General features: G+C 36.9%; 1 protein-coding gene across 1 annotated transcript in view; it reads left to right on the plus strand.

Annotated features, from left to right (window-relative positions):
- Nucleotides 1-23,746, plus strand: part of PIEZO2 (piezo type mechanosensitive ion channel component 2) — a 287,457-nt gene that overhangs the window by 92,597 nt on the left and 171,114 nt on the right. Inside the window, exon 3 of the mRNA XM_039706337.1 lies at nucleotides 8,579-8,704. Coding sequence (XP_039562271.1) covers nucleotides 8,579-8,704 — 126 coding nt within the window. The remainder of the gene's footprint in view (nucleotides 1-8,578; nucleotides 8,705-23,746) is intronic.

The raw sequence follows: 23,746 nt of genomic DNA on the forward strand, positions 1-23,746 counted from the left end.
AGCTCTATGTTGACAAGAGGGCTTAACATTTTTGAATGGAAAGTTGAAGTTGAAATGCCAATGCATTTCAACTCAGGGGCTCTTCAACTGGGTCATGAGCTCCCTTATGTTGTGCTAGAGATCCTGATGTTTAACTCTTTGCAGAACTTCTTTCTGAGCTGAAGCAGCCCCTAGGGCTTCTGGGAGAAGTTCTGCAGAACGTAGAAATTCATACCACAGCTTCCACTCCCTTGAGAAAGCATCATGCCTTAGGGTTTGGTTTGCCATAATTGTATCAGACCTATTTACATAATTTTCTAGCCTTCCTCTCTCACTCTGCCCTGCTCTGAATTAACGTGGTTTCTGACGGACACCACATTTGTTTACTGCTTATGAACATATGTGGGTAGGTATTCAAGAGAGAATGAGCATATGCGGGTAGGTATTCAAGAGAGAAAAATATCCTCCTCTTAATAAGTACAGATTTTTTTTGAAGATGTGGTTCACCTCTGTAGCACATGCCCTGCTGCCATCTCCCATTGCTTGGTAGTTGTTTGGCCTCTCTGTTGTTGAAGGAATTTTCTACTGGATAATTACCTGCTCTTTATGACAATGATACAGGAATGAAGAAACTAAGTTGCAAGCACTGATTCTAATAGACAATAATGACTGAATTAATTTGAATTTAAAATAAATATTATCTGGTAGTGGTGAACATGGAGAAGCTAGTTCCTCAAGGGAAGGAACTGGAACTCTGTATTAAAAGCCTCACATCCTCTTGTGAGGCTGTCCTTATGAAAGAACTGCTCTGACTTAAAATTTCTCAGTTCATATGCCGTAGTATCTGAGATCGTGTTTATTTCCTGTATTTAGCTTGGTGCAGCCACCTGTCAAGTTATGAAGCAGACATCAAGTAGCTGTTATTTGCTTTGAAAGCTTATGAGTATCATCTGGAAAAAAATGAATGGTCAAGTCCTGAGTCTTGTCTGAAAAAATATTTTGTTAAGAAAATGGGTAAGTTGCCTGTGTAAACTTGCAGCTCAGAGATTATGAGGAGCTTGAACGATGGTATTGTCTATTGATGCAGAGGATACAGCTCAGTTCTAGTAGAATTCTGGGCATGAAAACTTCTAGGAAAAACAGGAAATCCTGCAAGAAGTTAGAGTAAGGAGACATTTATTATGCTATGCAGCACTTTTATGTTTTCATTTCTAATTTTTTTTTAATAACACATAGCATTTTTGACTGTGTTTACCCAAGTCTGGTTGGCACTCCTGTAAAGTGTCTATCTTAGAACTCTGTAGTATTTTTAAAAGAGAGAGAAGCAAAAAGAGAAATGTGAGGAAACAGGTTAGTGTATGAATAGTACAACTGAACCTGCATTTTGTGTGCAACTACACAGCCTGGAAAAATGTATCTTATTTTACTTTTAAAAGTAAGGTAAAATTTTCAGTTAATTACATATCTTGTGATAAACTGATGCAAATTCATGTAGCTCTATCATCTATGCAATATTCCAATTTGAAATGGAAATGAATACATGATAGTACAAAGAGCTGTCTGAAATTAAGGAATCATGGCTTTTTTGTGAATTTATTAGAAAATTTTTCTGTTGGTCACAGTTGTACACTGTGACATTTGGCTACACATGGGAATAAGCGGTACATTCAGTAAAACATGGAGAAAACTTTTTAACCATTGCAAAGCTTTTGCTGAAAACTCTGAATCCAGAACTTGTAATTCTGTGGTGGAGATTTCGGTGTGGCTGCTTGAACACGCATTTAAATAATGTGTGAAGCTAAAATAATTGCATAAAGTCTTGAGCTATTGTTTATGGATACACATTTTGAGGTTTGGGTCTGGATAGCTACAGAAAAGACAATGGAATAGACAATGAGTTTCTCTATATTTTTGTCTTGCTGCTGGAAATCAGTGAGTAAATCAAGTGGATTTGTATTTTTGCAGTGCTGATGTCTGCCCACTTTTAACATTTTGGTAAGTTGACATCCTCTGGGTAGAAGATGATGCTGAAATATAAGATATTCTTTGGGGGGAAGGGAAATAATAATGCATTTTCTATTAAGCTAAATATAGATGTACTGCTAACTGTGCAGTGGGAGGATGGCAGCACTTTCAGCAGCACTTCTTAAACCATTCAAATAATTCCTGGCAGCTTCAGGATGATTTAAGCATTATCTTTTTTGAGTCTACTTAAGGTGTTCATGTAAGACTTAGTGAATAGGAGCTGATACACAGATACTCTGCTTGGTGGATCAATGACTTGACATTGCACTATATAATGGTGCAGTGTAGAAGGCACACCATTATCAAGTTTTATTCTTAGAATAGTCCTTTCAAAAGTTTGCCTTCCTCTATCCATTGTTGATAGCTTTATCCCATTGCTTCAGCACTCAAGAGGCCAAACCTCTAAGCACAGCTGCATTTGAAAATTGTGCACATAGAAGTACAATGGCTATTTTACATCTGGGAAACATTCTTTAATAATAGGTGGAACTGGCACTGGCAAACATTTAGCGTCATTCTTACAGAACCTGAAACTGGAAGGCATTGTCTGTCCTCACATCCAAAAGTGCATGAGGAGTTGAAAACAATGAGATTGTGCCTACCTGTAAGGAGAACTAGAGAAAATTAGCCATTAGAGACATCTAAAAGGATTTGGCTTCCACTGACTTGCAAGCTGTGTGCTTTCGAGCAGAGTCACATCAAGCATTGATACCCTAAGAGTGAAGCACTCAGCATTTTTTTATGAACCTTTTCATGCAGCACTGAGAGCCCTTCAGTCCCTGTCCGCATGCTCAAAGATGTGCATGTGTTTAAGTGCTTTCTAGGACAGGATTAAATTGCTTTGTGCCTTGCAAATGTAACCCTAAGATCTGGAAATCTTAGCTGAGTTTACAACTCATAATTGAACCCTTTTTTCATCTTCCATGGTCATCAGGAGGTGTCCTGCTGCATTAAGTGTCAGTGTGCAATAGTGGCAGTGAATTCAGGAAAGGGAACTGGCCCACATTCTTTGGTGTTGCTGACTGCCCATCCTGAAATACAAAGTTTTCCTGTCAAATGGAGGATGGATACCTTAGTGCTTGTTTCATTCTTGTAAACTTTCCTTGATGTGTAAATTTAAATGTGGGAAGTTATGTTTGACACTTGTGGACAAAGTGGTTGATGTTCATGCTGAACTTAGTGATGACATTTTCCTCATGATTGTCTGGAACCACCTGTATTTTTATTGCCTCTGGACCTTTGGCAGAAACCAACTTCAAATCAGAACTCTTGCATTTATGTCAATATGGTAGTTGTGGTATCTGGAGACACTTAAACCAGAGCTGGCCAAGGGTGGGACTTTTTTTATATGAGAAATTATGATGTTTTGATTTTTTTTTCTTGCAGATCATATTACTCTAAAACTTCCAGATTTTTCCAAAAGGCATGTATTGTGAATTAAATGTTTTCTTAATTTCCCACCCCCAGCTGCCCCAGTCTACAGTTCAGATGGTGTTGACAGATTCCTATTTGGAACCATGGAGCAGGAGATTTTTCTCTGGACCCTGGTTCCAGCTGGGCCCTGAGGTGATGTTAGGTTTCCTGATCAAAAGTCAAGAAGTTAAGATCAGTTTCGAGCTGAAACAAATTCTTTGGGACTCAGTCTGTGTGTACTGCAGGCATTTGAGCTCTGTAGTTTTCTGATTGTCACTTACTGATGAAGAGGTTTATAAAAAAATCCTGAATGGCTGTAATAGAGTATTTTTATTTGGTGATGTGTCACTAGTTCAGGAGATAAATGCACATTAATATTTATCACTCACTGAGTGCTATCAGAGATTATTGTATGAAAAATGACTTTTTATTTGGTATTTAATCTACTCTCATCTGAATAGAAAGTGTTGTATAAAAAAATTCCTGAACATAGGTATTCAAGAAGAATTGAGAGTGTTATAACAGTTTGGAGTACAATATATGGCTAAAGAGACATTGGAAATATCCCCAAATGAACAAAATTCAGAAAATGCAACATTAAGGTTGCATTAAAAAAAAAACCCACAAACCTGTGTAAAGTAATAAAATGTTCAAATAAGACACCCAAACACTTACATCTGCTGTTTAAGTGAAGCTATGGAGCATATATATGATTATGATGATGGAATTACACTGCTGACATAGTAAACAGTCTTAAATTAATTTTTAAATTCCATTTTTTCCCTCCTCTATTCTCCCTTTTCTGATAACATTACAGCATTCAAATGGATACAGACCCTTTGAACTTACCAGCTTTAAATAGAGATGCATAGTACTGTTTATTAAAAAAAATCAAGATAAATTTTCAGCAGTTTTCTTCACTTTCTTAGAGATGCAACAAATTCTTTGTCATGCCCCCTAAATAGATCAGAATGAGAAAAAAGCCAGCAGTATGAAATGAAAATGCACATTGCAAACAACTGCCATATGATATGATATGATGCCATATCATATCAATCATATGTCATATCATAGCAATCATACCATATCCTCTGTAATAGCCTAAGACTCACGGCCATATAAGAGCTAATATGTGATTTTTAGGCAGATCTCAGTGACAATTGGCCATTCAGTTATTCCATGTCCCATTAGCACATCCTTGTGGTGGAAGCTCTGAGCAAGTTCCAGGTGTACAAAAAAATACTCACATGCTCTTGCTGTTTTAGGGAAGAGGGCAGCAAAAAAGGTTGGAGGACTACCAGGTCTAGACATGAATGTACAAGAATTTGTCATTGTTTCTGGGAACAATGTGGGTAGCCAGCTCCAACCTTGTGTTTGTCAGTCACAGTGTGAAGAGGTGCGTGTGTGTTGGAGGCAGAAGTCCAATTAGAACACATTCAAATAGTTGTACTGAGGTTACATGCCTGTGGCTGGGGGGGACATGCCATTACTAATCCAGCTCTTGGCTGGATTACCTTTGAAAAATAAGAAATTGATTCCTCTTCCACGTGTGAAAAGCTTTTGGCCCTCTTGAGTCCAGTTTAATGTTGCATCTGGGCTGAAGAGAAAGAGGGTAATGAAGCCTTCACATCCTGTCTGGCTTCCTGCAGGCTTGATCAGAGGGGAGAAAGCCCTTTGCCAGGAGATTTGAGACGTGCTGGGGTACATTTCTAGAGCTACATGCCAGGCTCTGGTCCCACTGGGTGCCATTACAAATGACACCTGCAGTGACATGTGAAAGCAAGCCCACTTTTTTCAGTTCTTCAGCCCAGTTCTGAGACAAATGTTCTCTCTCCTTTCTATCCTCCATAGTTTTCAGGAGTTGTTGGAGTGAAATCAGAACCAAGTGCTCAAGTTCCAAACCAAGGTGTTTTGCCATGAGATTTTTCTTTTTTTTTTAGTCTTGTTGGACATACAGAAGCCTATACATTTAGGACCGAAATGAAGAAATTGATATAGTGAATTCTGATATCAGCTGGGGCAATGTTCTCTTGCACATCTGTTCCATCTACATAGCTTTCTGAATAATATATATCTCCTTCTCTGTGGGATGTTCAGCATCCATTCATGTCCCCAAGGATTTCTACATTAGGGCAACTGAGACGTTGAGGTATGTTTTAGCAAAGGAATTTTAAAATTTTGAGTGAATTAGAATTTTAAAAAATATAAGGAAGTAAAAAAAATCTTTCTTCCTCATTGTAAGAACCTCTGTTTTATTTCAGCTGTTTCTTTTCTCACCATCTCATTTCTGTATGCATATGGTTAATTTTTCCTTTGTGCCATTTAGAACCAAGTTTCCAGTAGAAAGAGAAAAATGTAAGTAAAAACATAGTTAAGTGGGTTTACCCAAACCCTGCTATGAATTGAAACTCATCCCTTTTCCAAATCTGTCACTTCTTCTTCCTCAACATAAATTACGTATTCAGTAATTCACTTATTTTAGCACTCCCATTTCTCCCAAGCTGTTGATGTAGCTCCAAACTTTTGAAATCCGGGTCATAATATTTCTTACTTTTCTCCAAATACTTCTAGTTTCCAGTTTCTCGTTTCTGCTGGCACAGATGAATGTGGTGCAAGCAAAGTGCTCCTGCTCAGTAGAATCTGATGGTGGTCCAGTCCCACTGATGGCCATGCAGGGAGTAGCTCTTGAGGAATGCTGTAACCTGCTCTGAACATGCTTTCCTGACTTCCAGATGTGTGTTTATCCTGCCATGTTTACCAGTACACTGAGAGACTATTTATTATCCTGAGTGTTAATAGTCCTTTACATTTTTTCCTGGCTTTGTGCAGAAGGAGATCTTTTTTCAACATTTCAGCATTTGAAGAAATATATTTTCAGGTTTTTTACAATTCTTAGAAGGATGACAGCTGTAAAAGAGCTTTTTTAAAGAAATTGTTTGCTCAATTTAAATTCAAAGATATTTGTTTTCAAACTTGTAAGAAGTGAAGTCTAAAACTGAGATATATTTTGGAGTGATACAGAAACACTGAAAAATAGACCTGACAGTTTGGGAATTGAATGTGCATTGACTAATTGTATTGCATTTTTTCTCTTTTGGATGCTGACTCAGACCATTCTATCAAAAAATTTCAAATCCACTTCCACATGCAAAATCTATTGCTTGATACCTATTAACTCCCAAGCACTGAGGAGAGTTTGTAACTTAGAGCTTCGTAAATCACCAGACTGTCTTTGAAATCTGTACATTTGGACATTTTTAAAGTTCACAAAATTTGTATTGTCAAACTGTCTTTCTCCAGCTTTGAGACAGGTTTTTTTAGTTATGTTTAGTTGTATTCTGAGTGTGTGGTGCTCCTAATACCATAAGCCTGGGATCTGGTAATGAAAGAGCGAAGAATCAAGTATTGAAGCTTGCAGAAGAATTGTAAAATACAGCAGTCCTTGGATTACTTTACATATGACATCATATCGAACAAATTGTCTAATAATATGTAGCTTCTCATATATTTGTTCTTCTAAAGCTTTTGAAAATATTACCTATTTTATTGTTTCTGCTTTTATAGTGCTTGGAAATTGTTGTCCTAAGACAGGACACCAGGCCAGCTTCTGCAAAAGAATAAGGACAAAAAGTGGCCCAAAGATTTTAATTTCCAGTCTTTTTGATGTAATGCTCTGGCACCCAGGTTCTCTCCTTTCTGTGTGAGCTCTGGTGACAAAAGTGAATAGATCCTACAAAGCGTGTATCTAGCAAATGTATCTTCCTTTTTGGACTGCAGAAAATTCATACATGAGCTCATTCATACAATTTTAATTATTTTTGTAAAAATTATTTACAATATTTAAAAAAAGAACAGGGAAGTTTATTACAGGCAGTTGATATTCAAAATCTGCACTCAGGATAGTGTTATGACAAAAATTTGGAGTCTGATGGAGGGAGATATTCTATTACTTTCTAAAATTGTTGAATCATGCTTATCTCATTCTTTGCTTTATAAACAACTGTTTAGGCCACTGATGACCTATGATTGAACTATAAAAAAAATCTAAAATTCTGGTTTATTGGCTAGATATAGAACATGAACCATCATCTTCTATCTAGTAATTGCTCATAACAGTTGTTTCCAGAATAAGTATGAACAAAACTGGATTCATGTAGAGTGAGCATTTCCTAGGTATATTCTGCTAGTTCTGCCCTCCAAAGCCTTGCCTTTGTTTACAGCCTTGAATAAGAATTTCAGTAGTGCTGTTTTTTAATTTGTAAACTAAAAAATTAACCTCAAATGCATGAAGTGGGTGGTATAAAATCTAGGTATAAAAAGCTTTAGAAGTAGAACTGTTACTGCAGATAGGTCAGGTAGGGTGATATTTAATGTTGTCTTTTATCAGCAATTCAATTTTGTCTTGAAGATGCATATTTCCTGAAATACTGATGGTTTACTTTATTTATTCATACCTTGCAATTTTGGCTGCCTGTGATTAAGCTGAGTGTTTCCTAGAGGATTTATAAGGCATTTCTAAATCTTCATCAAACATCTTCTGTTGGCTTTTGAATAGACATCCAGTAAATCACAGAGGAACTATGACCAAATGTGTCTGGCACAGGGTTCTTCAGTGTGTACTGAAAATTATGTTTAAACTTCTGAAGGAAGAGGGCAGTTGGCACAAAGCAAAGCATTCATTGGAAGTATGTCTATACTCCTGAGCCAAACTGAGGTTTGTGTCTTGTTATGCCCTCTGCCATGTAATAATTTTGTAAAGAGTAATAAGAATAACAGGCTCTTTTATGTTCTCGAAAGTAGAAGTATCATGTTTTGTCTAAGTATCAGGTAATGTATTGGTAAGCATTGTGATGTTGTTATTTTTTTATTCATGTAAACTTGATCTTTGGAGACTTAAAAAACCTTTTTTCTTTAATTAAAAAAATAAAAGGAAAAATTTGGCAATAGCAGTCATAGTGGTTTGTGATTAAAGAGTACTCAAATAAACTATAATTAAAGTGTGATTTTTACTATAACGTTGACCATAGGGGACAATCATGATAATGTGGAACTGACTAGTAGAAATATTCTTGGTCAGGATATTTTTATGTTTTTATACTGAAAACCTTTAAACAATGTTCAGCAATTCACCTATTATATGTATGTGTCTTTTGTTTTTTAGGGCATACAGGACGATTATTGAAGTCTCTGTGTTTCACCAGTCTATCATTTCTGCTGCTGCACATCATCTTTCAGATTACAATAAACAGTCTTGAAGCTGCAAAAACTATTGAACCTGGTTTTAACTGTGAGTAAAACATTTTTGATTTTATTAGCATTTTAAATGTCCAAATGCTTCAGTAGTTTGAAAGCTGATAAGAAGGCACTTAGGTTTGTACTCCTGTGGGTTTGCTTGCTCTTGTTTTCCAGGCTTTTACCTTAAAAATTACTGTTAGTAAGGTAGGAAGACTAGAAGTGCTTAAGAAACAAAATAAATGTTTATATAACTATTAAATGTGTATATATATAAAACTGGTTTTTTCCCACCAGAGATGCATTTTCTTTGAATTTACCACTGACTGTTGTTATGACTTAGTCTTTTAGACTTTCTCAGAATCATCTCAGAACCTGAGGAAACCACTCATTTCTGTCATTAGATAATAATTCAGTGAATTAGGAGTAAAATGAAATAAAGTAACAAACTTCCCTTTACCCATCTATTATGCCCCTCTCTGGCATCTCTCTCTTTAGTTTTTCATTTAATTTAACTTTAAATATTGATTCCAAAACGTATATTTCTAAACAGTATTTGTCTCTTTCTTGCCTGTGTTGTATAGGAGGAAGGATTTTCAATTTTTCATTTATGTGTAAGCTCTACTTAAAATATATTGCATGACATTTTGTATCTCCCTCTCTCAGGAAATGTTGTTCAATACTTCAGAAAGCAAACATTCTTTATTGTGCAGAAGTTAATTAAAATATCTATCCTGTGATTTATATATGTAACCTCCTGGTAGAAACTATTTGTACTTGTCTTACCATGCTTATATTTAACATTTAAGTCTGTCAACTTTACCTTTGATAAATGTCCATTTAATTTATCACAAGGTATGCTGCTGCCACTTGAGTAAACAGCTGTACTACAATTCAACACAAGAAACCTTACGTGATGTAAAGGATTTGACTTAAATAATAAAATCCTAAGAAAGCTTGAAGTGAGCATAACCATTTCACCTTCAGCTTAAACCATTTCCTAAAGTAAAAGGCATAATTGTGTTCATGAAACTCCAGTTTCACCTGGAATATCTTGGGCTCTGTTGGCTCCAATCAGGCCTTCAGAGTCTAAAAACATACTTCCTTTTTTTTTTTCAAAAATGTATATAATTCACTGAGCGAGCTGGATTAATTGTGTTCCATATGTGTTTAATCTTCTTATGACTATAAAGACATAATTTTTACTTAGATTGGAGGAATTGCATCATGTAGACACTGTTTGTATGAGTAAAGAGTTCCAAGACAGAGTTGCAACCGCTGGCTTTTTCCTCCTTTTGTGGTGGGAACCGGGTTCTGCAGTGGAAATTAAAATAATTATTTCATCCTGAAGAGTCCACTCTTTAAGATGAAATCTACCTTTTTTTACTATTTATTCACATTTGTTGAGTGTAGCAGCTTCTCGTTCAGCTGCCATTAGTAATGAACTCTTACTTGGGGCCTCACAGAGCAGTGGGTGTAGCTGTAGGAGTGCACTAAATGTTATCAGACTGCTCTCTGACACCAGGGCCACTTGTCATGACATTCCCAAACACTCACCATTAAGCTCTTTTTGCCTCCTGACTGCAAAGGGTGGTTTGAAGTTGCCTGTTGGGAATGTTATTTGTCCCAGAGGAACACCCAAACTATGCCCAAGTTGTTTGGGAAAGAAGTTGGTTGACCAAAGTTGTTCCAAGAATTTTTAAACTGTTTAGCAAAATGAAATATTCAGCTGTTGAATTTCAGTGCCTGAATAATGAGTAAACTGGCACCATTTTGTTTGCTTTAGAGTTGGTGAGATCCAGGTGAAGCCAATAAAAAAGGGCAATCTGATACTGGCATTGCTGGACCCCCAAGGTGCTGAAGGAGAAGTTAAAGACTGTTGTAAATATAGGGGCTAGAAAAGGGCAAAGCATTTCCTAGGTCAGGGAATAAGGTCAATTATTGTCATTTAATGACACCAGAACTTAGATGTTCCTGTGGGGATGAGGAGAGAACAGAATTCCTTCTCCAGAAAGCACCTTGGTAGTACTTTTGCTTGTAGCAATTTGGTGACAGAGCCCCACTGGTTTCCTGCTCCCCAGCCATATGAGGAATGCTGTACAAAACTGACTGCAGATGTGGGCTAAGCCATGGCTGGAGAAATGACAGCACTTCACCCGTGGCATCTTCACAGTGTTAAGATCTCTGCATTTTAGACTTGCTGTTAATGTTTATCCAACTCTTTTTGCTCAATAAGAAGTTCAGAAGTGTAGACTGGAAGACTGATGTGTTCTGTTTCTCCAGCCAGACCCAGATCCACTATTAATAAAACATTTTTTTACAGCTACGGTCTTTTCTGATGCTTATCATTAGGAAATTTTTCTTCCATTAGTCAAAATATCCTGTCTTCATCCTTCAGCCTGATGTGGAAATGAAGAAAAACTTTCCATTAGTCTTTACGGTTACCCATTTTGTATTTGAAGGCTGCAGTCATATTTGTCATATGTACTCTTTTCTGTCATTCTCTTCTATTTTCACAACCTCAGCCCCTTCAAACTTTCTTCATGCATCGCATTTTCTAGGAAGGAGAATATCGTTGTTGTTGTTGTTGGTCTACTTCTGCTTTCTCCTAGTTTTTCAGGCATTTCTTGAAGTTCAGTGTCCAAAGCCAGGCAGCTGAGAATTCAGTAGCATATACTGAAATATAACAATTACCCAAGTGTATGCAAGTCATACTTCCTATTTATGAATTACTGTGTGGTACTTTTTGTAATGATCTCTCACTTTTTATTTGTAATTCACTGAAACCCACAAATCCTTTTCTTGAAAACAGACCATTTTTTTCAATCCCATGTTTATGTAGGTGAGTATTCTTACAATATAATGGAAGTTGATGTATGCCAGGTTTTTTTCCAGAAAGTTTTATTTATCAAGACTGTTCTATCTCCTTGTTTGGTAGTGGCTTCTTTGATAGGGACCTTCTGCAATAACACCTTTAAGGGGTTTTGGATAAATAAATTTTTGGTTTTCCTTTAGTATTTGTTTTGATTTTTCTGGAATTGTAGTATGTCCTCAAGTTTAAGTAAATAAAGCCATAAAAGGAGCTAGTGGATGCTGTGGCAGGTCCCCTCTTAATTGTCTGCCAAAGGTCATGGGAGTCTGGGGAGGTCCTCACTGACTGGAAGACAGACAGTGTTATTCCAGTTTATAAAGATGACATGAAGGAAGGTTCAGGAATCCATAGACCTGTTATTCTAACCTCAGTTCCTGAAAAAGGTATAAAAAAGTTCATATTAGGTACTACTTGAAGGCATTTAAAAGACAATGCAGTCATCAGACAGTCAACACAGGTTCACAAAGGGAAACTCCTGTTTACCTAATTTGATACCTTCCTATAGTAAAATCATCTGCCCAGTGGATGAAGGGAAGGCGGTAGATGCATTTTTCCTGTATTTTAGTAAGGCTTTTGTTACTGTCCTCCTGGAAAAAAATTGTTCAGTAGATTCAAGATGTGCTTGATTGAACTGGCTGAAGGGCAGCACTTGAAGGGTTGTGGTGAATGGGGCTGCAGGACCCTCAGGGCTCAACTCTAGGGCCAGTCCTGTTTTCAAAGTATTTATCACTGATCTGGATGCAGGAGTTGAATACACCATTAGGAAGTTTGATATCAACAATAATTGAAGTAGGAGGTGCTGTTTGGGACAAGATGTCTTGCAGAGATCTTTTTGTAGTTAATCTAAATCCTGGCAATTTCAGAAATAGGTGAGAGGGCAGGATAATACTGTCTGCAAATGCTCTAGGTTAGTTTGTCTCAGTATTTTCAAATGCCAATTTTCCGAATCAAAAGATCATTTTCTGGTTTTAGTTTTTCTTTTCACACTGCTGTATAAAAACATATGATAATATTTTCATTTTGGTAACAGAAACACTTGAAAAATGTTTAAATTAGAGATGTGATAAAGACTATGACCTCTTAAACCTTATACAGTCATAGATTCATTTTGGAAGTGAAGAACAACCATCCTTTCATCTTTTCTATCTAGAAGCAGTTTTACTTGAGCCCATCTGCAAACACAAACCAGACATATAGAATTTCCGGTTCAAAACATTCTGGTATTATTCTGGACTTATGTAATTCAAAATCAGTTCCAGATAATTCCTGAAATACATAACTCTTTGCTTTTTTATCTTTTTCATCCCATTTCTCTTTTAGGGTTCGGATAATTCCTGAAATACATAACTTTGCTTTGTTATCTTTTTCATCCCATTTCTCTTTTAGGGTTCATATACCATCTCTTTCAGGATGGCTACAAAATGATACAGTGTTCTCTAAAGGATGTTGGCGTGTTGATGGTGGTATTTAAAAATGTTTGGCCAACAGAAGGTTCGTGTTTCTTAAGAGCCTTGTGGCTATTGCCTAGCACTAATAAAATTTTGTTAGTAGTCTTTATTTAGCTTAATGAAAGTTTTCTGGTCAGCCACAACTTCAGTTTGTGGAGCTAACATTGAATACCTCCCAGATATAGAAAGGAAAAGAACTAATACAGAAGGGGTGAGCTGGGCTAATCTTAAGCCATCAAGAGCTACATAATTAAGCTTATTTCACTGATATCTCCATATAATAGCATGATTTTGAAATATAGCAGTATTCATGCAGTAATAGAATTTCATTATTAAGTTTGTATTTCTGATGGAATAAAATTCTGGTTATTAGATTAGGTAACATCTTTTGAGTGTAGAATCCATTAGGCAGGAGTTGCAGATTAGACCACAAGGTAATTGTTGCATTGTCCAGTATGCACACTATGGTTCTTCCTAGGACTAGTTCTAAAGATCTTCAAAAATAGCAATACCACTAGCAGGAGTGTTTTCCATAACATTAATTTTAAAGTTTGTTTTCAATAAATTAGTGCAATTATTCCTTATAATAATACTCTCTAAGTATACACACTGTACCTTCTTGAGTTTAGTCAGCCTTTAAAAGAAGTGGTTTCCTTTTCCCATAATTGTGGTGATGTACATCCATTTCTTATTTTGTGCTCCTCTATCATCCCTTGATCTTGACTTATGTGAATGAATTTACTGAAATGCTTATTCTCTGGAACAGTATTTTTGTTCATGAGAAATGCAACTTAGACTACTTCAACTACTCAGTAATTAAGTTTGTAGTCAGTACTTGTAAGAATACAAAAAAAAGCTTTAAGATATTTCTGGATATTTTTCTTATACATCACATAAATGAACTGATGGAATTTTAATAGGTACCTTGAAATCCTTCTATAGACTTTCTATGAATCTTTGTTTATTGTGCCTACTTTGAGTGCTTTATTTACAAAATGGTTATATGTAGAAAAGGGGAGAATAGATTTAAAGCACCAAGTTGCCCAAATAGCTTCTCTGTTAGATCATGAGAACTAAAATCAGATAATTCTCTGTCTCTGGTATGCCATGGTGAATGTCAAACAAATGCATGCCACCATTGTGGAATCATAATAACTTTCTGCTTTAGATAAATTTTGAAATTATTTCTTGGCTTAAAAGACCATCCTGTGTTTGCATTACTACCAACATGTCCCTGAGGTATTTTGTTATATTAGGAAGCAGTAATACCCAGTACAAATAAATTATGTCTCACCATTTATTGAAAGCTCAGCCTGAGGACTGAAGTTGACCTTTCATAGGAATGAATAATTACTCTTTCCTATATACCTGGTGAGATTTCATGCCTTTTATAACCTCCTAAGTATACTTCTAAGGTTGTACTGATTTTGTAAAGTACTGGTTTGGTAAAGGTTGTTATTTATTGCTGGATTAATTAACTCACTGGAAATAAAGACACTGCTTTTGTTCATAAAGGGAAAAAAGTTTAAAATATTTCATAGAGGGTTTCATATTTCTATTTCAAAGGTAGATGAATGCCAGTCTTTCAAATACCATGACGTATTGGCCTAACTCCTCTCTGAGGTCTGAATGTATCTCATGGCCCCTTTCTGGCTCTTTTGACACATCACTTCATGGGAGACTGCCTTGAAAACACATATTTTGAAGATATTGGAATTTTGAAATATTATTTTATGAAAAAATATTCTGATAATTTCCTATTAGTTGTCATTGTCATTTTGGCAATTTTATTTTAGATAATATTGCTTCATATGAAATGAAATTAATCTAAATGGTGTTAAGAAAACTAGTAAGTTTATTCTAAGAAGCTTCTGAGCAGAAGTCATAGCAAAGTAAGAATCTTTATACTAAAAAAGTCATTATGTCCTCTCCAATGGTTTTGCTTACCAAAATAAAAGCTAACAGTTATCTTTATTAAAGAGTGTTCAAGCACTTACACTCCAGGAAATATAGCTCATTCTTCCCTAACAAACACATCCAGATCTCAACCAGGCAAATGCTTAAGGTGCTTTCCAAACAACTGTTTTAACTGCAAATTTGAGATTTTCAGTGACCTCAATTGTATGTGCATCATACTCTTTAGTTTTTGCTCAGTGAAATCTATATTTCAATTTTTTTTCCAAAAAAGTTGGGCCTTGTCTTGCAGAACATCTACATTTTAATTGTGTTTTTGTGTGTCATCTAAACAATTTTAATCTTGGCCAAAATCTGAGCAAAAAACAATGCCTTTAAACATCTAAGAAACAGTTCATTCTGTTATCACAGAAGTCATCAGATTGTACTTGCGTGGTTTCTGTACAAGTGACAAGAGAAGAAGGTTCAGAAATGAGCTCTTGTTTCAAGAACTGTGGAACATCCACTTTAGCACAACTATTATAGGATGAAACAACCAGCTGTAGCACTGCAGAAGAATCAGAGTAACCTTTCATTGAGAGGTTATATATTTTTAAACTCAAAGTTGTCTGAGCCTGTGATGTCTATGACAGCCAATATGGCATAAATTTAGTCCAGACTTCTAGCTAGATGAGTTCCAGAGTGGTGAGTGGTGCCTCAGTGGGAAAAACAAATTTTAAATCAATATTTTATTATAAGAGATTATACAGGTTATTCATGCTGTCCAGCAAGACTGATAATACTAAATTCCATTATATAAAAGTCTATTTTTAATGGAATTTAGATGCCTACATATTTTTGAAGTCCTGAACTACAAAGTTTATTAATTGTTAAATCAGTACAGACAGCCAGTTGCCTGGAAAGTCTATTTGTTCAGGTTTTATGAAAAGTGAGTGTTGTGATTTAACCTCAGATGGCAAATAAGTACCACATAGCTGCTTGCTCTCCCTTCTTCCCAGTGGGAAGGGGAGGAGAATTAGCAGAAAAAGGTAAGGAAAAGCTCAAAGCTCAGGGGTTGAGGTAAGAACAGTTTAATAATTTAAAGAAAGTAAACTACTACTACTATTGCTGGTTCTACTAATTTTACTGAAAAAAAAAGAAAAAATACAACTCAAGACACACAACTGACACACACAAAATAGAATGGCTCATCACCCAGTGACCAATGCTCAGCCTGTCCCTGAGCAGCAAACAGAGCAAACAGTCCATTCCAGCCAACTCCCCAGTTTACATGCTGGGCATGACAGTCTGGGGTATGGAATATCCCTTTGGTCAGTTTGGGTCAGCTGTCCTGGCTGTGCTCCCTCCCAGCTTCTTGTGCACCTGCTTCACTGGCAGAGCATGAGACACTCCCAAGTCCTTGATTTAGAGTAAGCACTACTTAGCAACAACCAAAACATGAGTGTGTTATCAACATTATTTTCAAAATAAACCCCAAACACAGCACTGTACCAGCTACTAGGAATAAAATTAACTCTATCCCAGCAAAGCTAGGACAGTCAGTTACTTCTTATGGTTTGGCTTTTTTTTTATATACTCAGCAAACTATATGAAGCTTCATTGTTTATATTACTAACAGCATGTTAAGCCTGAGCACATGAGAAGCTGAAAATGTTTTCAGAATGCAGGTTAATATAATTTTATAAAAATCAAAAATAACTGTAGAAACTTCTTTATTAAAAGTCAATATATGGATATTGTCCTTCTTATCCAAAGAGGTTAAGACTGTCTCTTGGTGACATCTGCCCAGTGTCATGTGAATTGAAAAGAAAAAGTCCCTGCTTTGACTTGTAAATTCTTCTAAGAAGAATCTTTTCCTCTTCTGTTGTTTGTACCCCACAACCTGTGGCAGGATTCAGCTGGGTGGCTGGGGGGCTTGTGGAAATACCACAGTTTACAGAATCAGGAGAATATGATTTCTTCACTCTTATCAGCCACTGCAGAATAATGAGCTAGAAAGCAGCAAATGGCCATTTGTCCAGATCTCCACTGAGAGACAGAAAATCTCAGAATCTCTGCAGAGATTAGTAACAGTGGTGCTTACAAGGACTGAAGTAGAGCTGAAGCTGCTGATATGCTATTTCACATGGCAAATACATCTGAAAACCTAGGAAATGACAGAAAGGCAGGAGATTTGACTTTAAGGAAATAATATTTCCTGTCACACTGTGGTTTCATCATGTACTGTTTCTTGCATAGGTGATGTGCAGTGTCTGAATCAAGACATATAAGAATAATAATAAGGAACTTCTCTATGGAGTCATGAAGAGCTTGAGAATGAAAAGAATGCTTGGCTGTAAAAACTGCAGTGAGATCCAGATGTGGTGGCACAAATATGGTCATTATATTGGGTCCTAGAAAGGTGTGTGATTGTACAGTATTACCAATGACCATTTCTGACTGTCACTTCAATGATTCCAAGAGTCAAGAATGTTTAACATGTGGAACACATCCAATGAGAAACTTTCAATTAGTCAAAGGTGTTAGCATGCTTTTTTTGTCTCAACAGAAACTTAGAACAATAGCTTATTCTGTATATGAAAGTTAATTTAATTTAATTCAGTGCACGTTGGATGTTAACATTTCTTCAACACTTTCCATGCAGCTTTATGTAGCTTGGAAATTTATGACTGGGGAAACAGAAGCTTCTGTAATTGCTTCTTAGGCATGTATGATAAGTCCTGCTTAATTTCCTGCTGGGTGTTACTACTTAACAGTTTAGTTCATTGTACTTGTGGAGTCTTTATTTCTGGACTCACAGGCTGCCATGTGAAAACTGAGCAACATTTTAGGGAGTAATTTTGAGGCATGGTGCATGACTCCATTGTATAATGTGTGTTATTCTGCTGCAATGATGTTGGCACACTCACTCGTGTTCGACCATTCAAGACAACCTGATGTAGGAGGTCACCCTCCTCACTGCCACTCACAGTTTGTATTTTTGACAGTCAGAATTGCATTGGAGAGAAAACCTGGGACACTGCTGAGTGACCCATGGGGCTGTACAGCTTCTTTCTGAAGCTGGTGGACTTTGGAAAGGAAGGACCCAGTGTACCCGCTGATGCTGTGATGCAAACTGGGACAGTTCTCTTTGTAGCGTCCCAGTTGTAGCTAGGATGACTGCAGGGTAATGGAATAGAAGTGTGACCATCACTGGCAGCTTGTTTTAGGGCTGCTTGTAGGAGAGATAGAGCAGCTGTTTTCTGTCTCCCTCTGTCTTCTTAAAGGAAGAAGCAGAAGTAGCAAACACAAGGAAGAAATCAGGGCCAGCTGTGAAGGAGAAGGCACTCAATAAAACTTGAATAGATGAGATGAGAGCAGAATGTATGTGTGAAGGAAATAAAAGCAGAAGAAAGTAACTGTTTGTTGATTTATACTCAGGGTTAGTGCTGTTAGTAAATTAAGAACCAAATGTGCAGAGTAGGCTTCTACATTTTCATAAGTAGCGACTCGCTTTCTTGTTCCCTGGTTGTATATTTAACCTTTGTATGAAAAGCTTATCAGCACACATTGCCAACTGCATTTAGGTTCCAAGTTACTACAAAACCTGTTTTCCATATTGTGCAAAGTCCTTGAAGACCAGCAAAATCAGAAACTGGCTGCTTTGATGATTACAGTGAAAAAACTTGTCTGCAGCGTCAGACTCTTACTCAGACCCAGGTTATCAAGGCTCATTTGGCAGTGGTTGGCTGTAGCAGAATGAGGTATGTAAGGACAGCACTAGAGTGCTTTAGCAACCAGCATCTCTGGGCTGGGGTAGGGACCATGTTGAAATGTTCCCTTGTTGATCATTCAAATCACTATAATATAAATATTTTACTGGGGAGTCTTACTGTAGTATTACTATTCGGGAGTAGGAAACTATATATTTGTGTGTTGGACACTGTTTAGACAAACACTTTCCACTGAGAATAAATATTTCACTTTATTTCTGGGGATCTGTCTCTTCTGTTTGGCTGTTTACATGGTTAAGGTTTGCTCTTCATCATGTAATCGTGTTGAGTATTTTTAGAAAACCTGATTTGTTAGCATGATGCTGTGAGCCTTTTCATGTACTTGGGCCCACATTGCAAGTTAGAGAGAGGTTGGTCACTAGGTCAGAGCCCTTAGGCTTCACCCTTCTGCACCTCTTGGTGATTTACGTCAGCAGCTGGAAAGCAAACAGCAAATGCGAGCTGACATGATGACAGCTGCTCACCGCAGCCACTCTGCCCTGGCTGGACCACCAGCTGGGCATCTCAGCTGCAAAGACAGGTGAGGTGTTGTGTCTGGGGGTGGCAGCTCCGATCGACCATCCCTGGCAGGCCAGCACCCCAGTGGGTGGGCTTCCCTGGCCAGGGTGGGCTAGAGGCTGCTCTGGACAAAAATGAGGTCTTGAGTTGAGGTTAACCTCTAATTGAAAGAGCTGAGTTTGCTGAGCCCTTCATGGAAGCTGTGATGTAAAGCAAATCACCCTGTAAAACAAAGAAAAAAGCATTGCTCACATAAATAGGGCTTGGAGCCATCAGGAAAAAAAGTGTTTTCTTAATGGGGTTGGATTTGAAATGCTTTGGTGGGCTCTCCTGCATCAGTGTGTTACAACACAGTCCTAAACCTGGGTCAAATACAATTGGAACTTGCATGCTTTGAGTTTACTTCCAAAAGGAAAGTCTGTCTCAAAATTCCTTCCAAGTTCTGCCAGATATACAAGTCTAAATCAGTAACCACACAGGATGCCAAAAAGTGCTGTACCTTGCACCTTTTGCATAAACAATCTGCAGCACATCTGTCAATGCTTATTCTTAACAAAGAACAAAAGAACTAAGAACAATTCTGTGATACTCACAAAGGGTGAAAAAGTATCCTTTACATCTCTGGAAGGAGGAGAACTCTGAATTTTGAAAGTTTGACTTGATTTCCAAAGTCATAAACATCCCCCTCTTTTGTTTCATTTCAACTCTTGCATTTTTTCTGATATCTAGCTCTTTAACATATACATACATGAATCCATATATACTGGGTTTGCTGCTGAATTTAATAATACTACATTTCTTTAGGGGTTTGTTTGAAACCATCAAGAAACTGGATTTCAGAGATGAAATAGTCATCATCTAGACTAAAACAAGTCTAGATGATTTCCAGTAGCATCAGTGAAAGCTGTAGTAAATGAAAAATATTTAATGAAAAAACTTTAGTCCTATTTTTATGTGTCTAGAAATAGGGAGAGTGAAACACATTATCTTTCAAATGATTAAGAAAATTAAGTTGATTTTCATTTGTCATCAGATATCATTGAATGCAGATTTTAAAACTGTAAACAAGTTTAACACAGTTTTCACACTGAAGTAGTGTAAAACACTCAAAAGCATGCACTCCAACCAGTGGCTGTCAAAAGCTTTACCAAGCTTCTGGGGTGTAGAACAGTGAATGGAAATAGTTCCTGAAGGAAATCAAGAGTAATGTAGTTCAGAGTACATTAATTAGTCATTAATACTGGTATAACTGTATATTAAAGTATATAGTCCTGCATTTTAAAAGATAGCCAACCCCCTGTACAAAGGACACAGTGATAAGAACTGATAGCATATTAAGTTCTTTTGTTCATATATCACCTTACCTACTGTCACTATGGTCAAAAAATAAATAGCAAATTGTTTTTCATAGTGGCACAAAAATTCTTTTTGGCACACAAATTCAGAATGTTGAAATGCAAAAGGATGATTTTTAACTCATCCTTTAGAGCCAGCAGACTTTGATCTCGTCATGGGATTGTGTCCATGTGGTTTGTTGGTGATGCCACAGTTGGCTACATAGCAGGTTCCAGGAAATTCCTGCTTTTTCTAGACCCCACAAATTTGTCTGCAAATAATATAATATTTCATGAGAGAACTCGTGTTCTTACCTTCACTGTAGACATGACGAAAGACTCAAATTACACCCAGAATAGGTCCCATTGTAGAGTCTAGCAAATTACCATCACTCTTAAAAATACAGTCCTTAATTTAGGTGCCAAAATAGATTTTAATCCTAAAAAATCTCACATACACTTGGAGGGTGTGGTGGTCTAGTGGTAGTTAAACACAGCTGCAGTGTGAAACTTGTGGAATCGAAAAGACATACTGGTGCTGTAAGCACCACCCCTGGAAGAGTTAAATAACCCATTGGTATGGCACTTGTTTGGTGGTGAACATGCTGGTAGTGCTGATGGTTGGACTTGGTAATCTTAGAGGTCTTTTCTAACCTTATTGATTCTATCAATCTGTGATTCTGTAATATCCCAGACAAACATGGCAAGAATAAAAAATAATTGGAGCTGATGCTGTTGTGCTGGCAACAATTGCAGCTTCGTAAAAGTTATTGGTCTCCTAGTTCTCATTATTTCACAGACGAATATTTACATAGTTTTCCTTATTCTTGACTATCTGATGTTTTATGTTTGACTAAGAATAAAGTACAAGACTGGCAGAAACACTAACAATCAGTGCTGTGTGAAGGAGACAAGAGATGCCTTTATCAGATTGTGCTCAGCTTCTCTCTGTTTATATAAACACACATGCACATTTTCATCTTGAGGGGCCACATTCATTACAGCAGGAACTTTTTGTGATTATTAAGTTTTAGTACTGCACAGCAACCTGTGCAATTTCAGGAGTCAGGCTGATTGAATTACGCAATTAAACAACCTTGCCTAAGTGGGGAAGAGGACATTTCAGCACCATTTTTTCAATAATAAAATTCTATGAAATTGTCCAAGGTTCAGAAAGTTGTGAGTACCAATAAGGAAGGAAAGTGTGCTCTAGTGGTCAATAGAATTGAAGCTCAACTTCTTTGACTCCAAGCAGGGGGCTTCCAAAAATATGCACAGACCAGGCAAGATTAGAGGGGAGTAATACTTTGAGATCTAACAGGAAAAAAAAAAAGAAAAAAAAAGCCAGGGGTCTTATTATCAAAATGGAAATAATGTTAGTATTGATATCCACAGTACATGGTTTGGTCACACAGTAAATAACTGTCTTCTGCAGAATGGAGATAGTGGGCAAGAGTGATTTGTTGAACTTGCACTTCTTGGTCAGATGCTCAAGAAATACGTGGGAGGAGTGGACACATGACAGCAGAAGGGAAGGTCAGCAGGTGGATATGGATGTTCAGAGTCCATGACTTGGACTTGCTTTTCTGAAGTCCCTGGGGCTGGTACTCATGCAGGTTTTGCCTCATCAAGATTTTGGGGGAGGGAATAAATAATTTTTTAGCTAATGTACTGAATTAAGTAAAAATTTCAATTTTCAGTAGTACTTGTAAGTGCCATTAATTTTTTTTTAATGCGGCTTTTAAATGAAAACTTTTGGGAATTGGCAGAGATCAGGTTTGTCATGCTGACATATAGACGTGAGACATGGTTCTGCCTGGTGTAGCAGTTCTACAGCCATGCTGGACTGGACCCCTCTTCTCCTACTGTACTCTCATCAGATCATAATTTTATGAAGGCTTTGAACCAAAATAAATTTCAGCTCATGAAACTGCATTGCCTTGAGAGTGAAATATCACCTGTTCATTACAATCCTGTTCTCTCAACAGCCTTTCCACAAGTTAGATTGCACAACACCTATGACACATGAATTTTGAGACTGTTTTTATGACTTTTCATATCCCCACTGAAACATTGTTAACATTGTCTCATATATATATGATAAAAAGGAAAAGCTGAGCAAGGAAGTTCACAGAATCCATATCCATATAAAACAAAGGCTGGAATGCTGACAGAGTTCCATGGCCATCTGGAAAAAGTCAAAGATGGGTTTCCATATCTATTCTATGTCTTTCTGGATAACAATAAGAAAATGATCTCACATTTCCCTTCATAGTTCACAGTTCCTGGTTTGTTTGGTTTTTGGGTTTATTTTTTTTTTAGCTGTAGTAAAGAGTGAAAGGTTCTATAACAGTAGCTGCAGGATTGACAATAAATATTGTATTTCATTGGTGGCTGATGTATTAAGTAAGAAGGCAAAAATCAGCTTCTGTGTTTTGCTATGTAATTTTCTCAGACAAAAGCAGAAGATTTTACATTTTAGGTAGTGGCAGCTCTTGATTTCAGAGATTTCTCAAAACTTGTTTGAAACATCAGGATATTTTTATTTTGTAAATACGATGCTGAGTGCCAGCAATGTAAAATTCACTTTTTTTATATATAAATATATATATTGTAAATGCCATTAAGTATTTATACTTTACTAGGCTATTAATTTAAGTAAAGAATATTTAATTTTAAATAAACATTTCATTAGCAGGAATTGATGTCTCCTGGAAGCCATAAAAGTGATGCTGTATATATCACGGTTGGTGCAACAGCAACACACTGCAATGATGTACCACCAGTGCTGGGTTAGCGAGAGAGAACTGCTTAAAGGATAGCTCTGTGTTTCCTAAATGCATTAAATTGTTCCTCTTTTTTCCCTTTCTAAATCTTTTACATGCATAACAGAAGTTCTCTTTTACATGAGCAGGTAGAAGGCTGCATTGTTAGGCTGTTCTGTGGAGTGGGAAGCAAGGCTCAGCTGGGTGTCTGCCCATGTAGTAATGAAAGGAGAATTTAGCAAAAGCAACCACAAAACCTTGCTTTCTGTCCTCACTTGAGAAACGGTGTAAGATCTAGCTCTGAGAATATAGAAATGTTAAATGTATGGCTTACATGACATTGTGCTTGCTCTCCGAGGATTTTTCAATAGGATTTTGGTATTTAAAATAAAATAAAAACTTACCAGATTATGGAAAACAGGATAAATATTTTGCAATTGCTCCGCTTCCCTCTCTGTCTTCTGCACGTCACACAGTGACTGCATTTATTTAA

The sequence above is a fragment of the Passer montanus genome, unplaced genomic scaffold (assembly GCF_014805655.1).
Source record: "Passer montanus isolate IOZ18808 unplaced genomic scaffold, ASM1480565v1 scaffold19, whole genome shotgun sequence".
NCBI classification, from domain to species: domain Eukaryota; kingdom Metazoa; phylum Chordata; class Aves; order Passeriformes; family Passeridae; genus Passer; species Passer montanus.